We start from the raw sequence: 4,279 nt of genomic DNA on the forward strand, positions 1-4,279 counted from the left end.
ATAGGAAGGAATGGACGCTTAGGTGGAGCAGGGCCCAGGTCCTTTGACTTTCCCTTTCCCCATTCCTTCTCCTTTCCCTCCCCACCTCTCCAGTCACATTCCATGTCTTTGGCAGGCAGGCCTGGGCCAGGTGGAAGAAACAAAAAAGCAATAAAAAATGACTAGAGAGTGGCTCAGTTATAGCATTCATCCAGGGCAGGTAAGGTATTAGGGGTGGTCCCTCAGTTCCTCCTCCCTCGCAGTTCCTGGAACCAGAGTCTGAGATGTGGGGTATTGGCGGCAGAATTTGGAGAGACCACCCCCCTCGTCTCTTTTCAGCTGCTCTCAGGCAAGTGGCTCCCATGGGGCCTCAGAGATCAACAAGTCCCCCAGGCAGGGCTCTGCAGGAGGGGCTCAGGAGACCCCCTCCCCAGCCCTGGCTCTGAGCCAGCTACAGAAGGGTTTTTCCAGCCCCCATCCCCTGTGTGGGAGAAAAGGGGATGGAAACTAGAATCGGGACCCTACTGGGCTGTCTTGTTTGCTGCTTGTTTGCTCAGCACCTGGCTCAGGGTAAACACTCAGGAAATATTCATTTATTGAGTTAGTGGACACACCTCTTCTCACTAAAGCTGGGGGCTCCTGGCCTGGTTTATGGGATGGGAGATGGCAACATCAGCCCCCAAGCCAACTCTGGGATGTCTTGACTCCATCTCTCAGCCCGAGTTCTCTCATCTGGGGGCTCCGCATATCCTCAGCATGTGGGATGGAGTGGGGATGAGGAGGAAGACCTGACAGCTGGGGTGCAGGGCTTCCCCCCACCCTGCCAGGTAACCTGCCCAGCATGATCACAGAAGGCAGTGGTCCCCAAGCTGGTCTTTCAAGGCTGCCAAATCAAATCAAATCAAAAAGCCTAAGCCAACCAAATCAGGTCTTTGAGGGTATGACCCATGTATTAGTATTTTTGAAACTCCTCAGCTGATCCCAATGTGCAGACATGCTTGGGAACGGCTGGTTGGGGCTTTATACCTTCTCAAAGCCCTTGCATATTCATTTTCCTACTTAAACTTCAAATTAAAACTTGCTCATTTCACAGGCAGAGCAAAGTTTTGTTTAATATATATATAATATTTATCAGATTCAATTTGTATTCCCTGCAGAAATTTTACAAATACAGAAATTCAAAGGAAGAAAATGAAAACTACCTGAATCTCATCCTTTAGTGACAGTTACTGTTGACACCTGTTTTATTTCCTTTATTTCCTCACTTCCATACAGTTGAGGAAGCTGAGGTAGAGAGACATGAGGAAACTTTCCCAAGGTCATGGGGCTTCCAGGAGCAGAGTTGAGAGTTGAACTCAGGGCACTGACAGAGCCTGTCCCATCAGGTTGCTGTGAGGTCTAAAGGGGCTGGTGCACTCCAAGGGCATCCATGGTGCACAGGGGTCAGTAAAAGGATGGGGCTCAACAGGGAAAGAGGGAGGCGGCCCTCAGGTTGGTTTTTATGCTGACCTTGTGTGTCCAGAGCAGAAGAATGGAGGCCAATGCCACGTCCACCGCCGGGCTCACAGCCATACCCGAGGGACTGCTCCGACTAGTCTTTGCTGGGGTCTGTGGCCTCATCCTGCTGGTGGGGCTGCTGGCCAGTGGACTGATGCTGCTGGTGGTGGGTCGGGGCCCGTGCGCCCCCCGCCCACTCCTCGCCCTGACCAACAGCCTCATGGTGAACATCACACTGTCTGACTTGCTCTTCCTGGTCTACGTGGTGCCCGTGCTCCTGCTGAGCTTCTTGCGGCGTGACTGGTGGCTGGGTCCCACCATCTGCACCACCAGCCAGGCTGCCAACAACACCACCATGTTCTGTACCTTCTACAGCATGGTAGCCACGGCTCTTCTGCGCCATGTGGCAGTGGCCCAGCCTGACGTGGCCCTTCCATCCAGCCCAGGCACCCGCCTGCTGCTCTGTGGGACCATGTGGGTCTTGGGCCTCACTGCGTCGCTGCCCAACTGGTTGTTTCAGCAAGTGGTAGTGGAAGAGGAGGCCCAGGCCTGCCTCTTGCTCCTGAACCCTGCTCAGACCTCCTGCTGCTTCACCCTACTGGGAGCCCTGGCCTTCCTGCCTTGTGTGCTGGGGCTGGGCTGCTCTTTCAGCCACGTGGGTTGGCTCCTATGGACACAACCCCGTGGCCCCATGGGAGAGAGCATCCGGGAGCACCAGGAAAACACAGGGCTCATCCTTGTAGTGTTGGTGGTCTTTGTGCTGATGTGGGGGCCCTGCTCAGTGCTGGGCTATGTGGCAGCTGTGGGTGACCTGCCTGCCACACCAATGGCTTTTGTGGCATCCAGCTTCTGCACCATCCTGGCCTACTCCAACTGTGCTGTCAGCCCCATCCTTTGCTTCTCCCTCTCCCGCCCCTTCCATGCAGGACTCAGGGACCTCTTCTGCAAGCAGGTGGCAGCCAGGCACCCCAGAGGTGTGGAAGGGGCTGATATGGTGATGGAGAGTGTCCAGCCTGGACATGGCAGGGCCCAAGGAGGCCTATGGGATCTAGCAGGTGTCTGAAAAGATAGGCTGATAAGAGGGCTGAGATTCAAGAAAGAAAGGAAGATCCCTAATGATATTAGATCCCATCCCCTCCATTTCACCAGCGGGGAGACAGATCCAGAGAGCAGGTGGCTCAGCAAAAGCGATACAGTAACTAAGTCAATGGGATTCAGATAGGTATTTATAGGCTCCACTACTTCCTAGCTGTATGACTTGAACAAGTCCCTTAACTTTTCTACACCTTAGTTTTCTCATCTGGAAAATAGGACCATGATAGTACCTTCTTCACAGGGTTGTTATGAAGATAAACCTTCTCAACACATATAAAGTGCTTAGAAGAATGTCTGGTGCTTGTAAGTGCATATGAGTATTGGTCATTATTATTATTACTATCTTATTTTTATTAATTCAGGGGTGCTTGAAGTGAGTGGACAAGAGGGTGGTCAAGGGACTTCCAAAGGCAGAGAGTAGTAGAGGAATGATCTGGGGGCCTGCCAGCCTGGGGTCCCTAATCCTGAAAGCTTGGCAACTGAATTGGGGGGAGGGGAAGAACCAGCTACAGCCTGGGGGGGGGGGGCTCATAGCCCCGGAGGGCATTTCAGTCACCTTTCCCTTCTCTGCCTGCCCTCCCCCAGCTCTGTCACACACAACTCTCAGTCCAATAAAGGAACACCATGAACTAAAGTCATGGAGCCGTGAGTCTGGGTCTATGTATTTCTCAACGGCCTCCTTTCTCCCCTGTGGTTTCTCTTCCTGATGTATCTGGGGCAGAGTCCCCTTTTGAGGCCCTTTCCTTCTCTCCAGAACCAACTGGAGGTCTTCACCTCTCCTACTCCATCCCTTCTGACAAGCTCCCAAACTCCATGCCCTCCTTCTGGCCTCCTGGGAACAGACTTCAGATTTCTGTGTTGGCTTGGGAACCAGGGAGATTGTTTTAATTGAAATTCCCAAGATCATACATTCTGCTTGGTAATGGTGTTACAGTTAAACACACACTGACCCTATGGTTAAAAAGCTTAGGAAACACTGGGTTGAACCAAGTCAAACTAATCTCTTTGCTATAGGACTAATCAGAGCCTCAAACATCCTGAAGGCCATTGGAACTCTCTGAGAGGGTCTCAGAGCAGGCAGTTTCTCAAAACCCATGCCAGTGTCCCGTGGAACACACCTTGGGAAAGAACCCAGGAGAGAAGCTACAGTGCTGAGCACAGTAAAGATGCTCTTGGTACCCTGGGGTAGTGACTCTGAGCCTCAGTTCCCCTGCCAGGCACGCATCTCCTCCCAACACTTTCCCATTGGCACCCAACGTGAGGTAAAAATGGGCTGATGGTTATGGGAACTTCCCTCTTCTCAAGCTGTGACCCCACCCGGTTTGCACTCAAAGAGGATCATAATGCAAGGCAGAGGGGCATCTAATTAAAAGGACAGCAGTGAATCAGTTCTAATTTACTATAAAATCACAAGAAGTAAGCAAGTCCCAAACTTTAGTATAATTAGTACCAACTTCTTGTGATGTGCAGGTTGGCAATGGCTGCCCAGAGGGCTAATCTGAGAGCGAACTTGCCCAGAGAATGGAGAAGTCCCCTTTCCCTGTGTTCCTGGTCCCTGATGGCCACAGGGATTTATATGTAAAGAGAGACAAGGAGGAAAGTGGTGTTTATTGTGCACTTAGTGCAGCAGGTCCTGTGCATGTCACACACTTCCTGCATACATATCTACATGTCACTCTGGCCACACAACAATCCTGCAAGGGAGGAC

The 4,279-nt window shown here is 51.9% G+C and overlaps 1 protein-coding gene across 1 annotated transcript; it reads left to right on the forward strand.

Moving 5' to 3' along the window:
- Positions 1-1,510: 1,510 nt before the first annotated feature.
- LOC105101418 (allatostatin-A receptor-like) lies at positions 1,511-2,539 on the forward strand. The gene has a single exon (XM_010994604.3). The coding sequence runs from the start codon at positions 1,511-1,513 to the stop codon at positions 2,537-2,539; it is 1,029 nt and encodes a 342-aa protein (XP_010992906.3).
- The last annotated feature ends 1,740 nt before the right edge of the window (positions 2,540-4,279 follow it).

The sequence above is a fragment of the Camelus dromedarius genome, chromosome 19, assembly GCF_036321535.1.
Source record: "Camelus dromedarius isolate mCamDro1 chromosome 19, mCamDro1.pat, whole genome shotgun sequence".
NCBI lineage: Eukaryota > Metazoa > Chordata > Mammalia > Artiodactyla > Camelidae > Camelus > Camelus dromedarius.

What these genes read in the sequence shown, in the direction of transcription:
- LOC105101418 (XM_010994604.3), top strand. Translation starts at nt 1,511, where the DNA reads ATGGAGGCCAATGCCACGTCCACCGCCGGGCTCACAGCCATACCCGAG.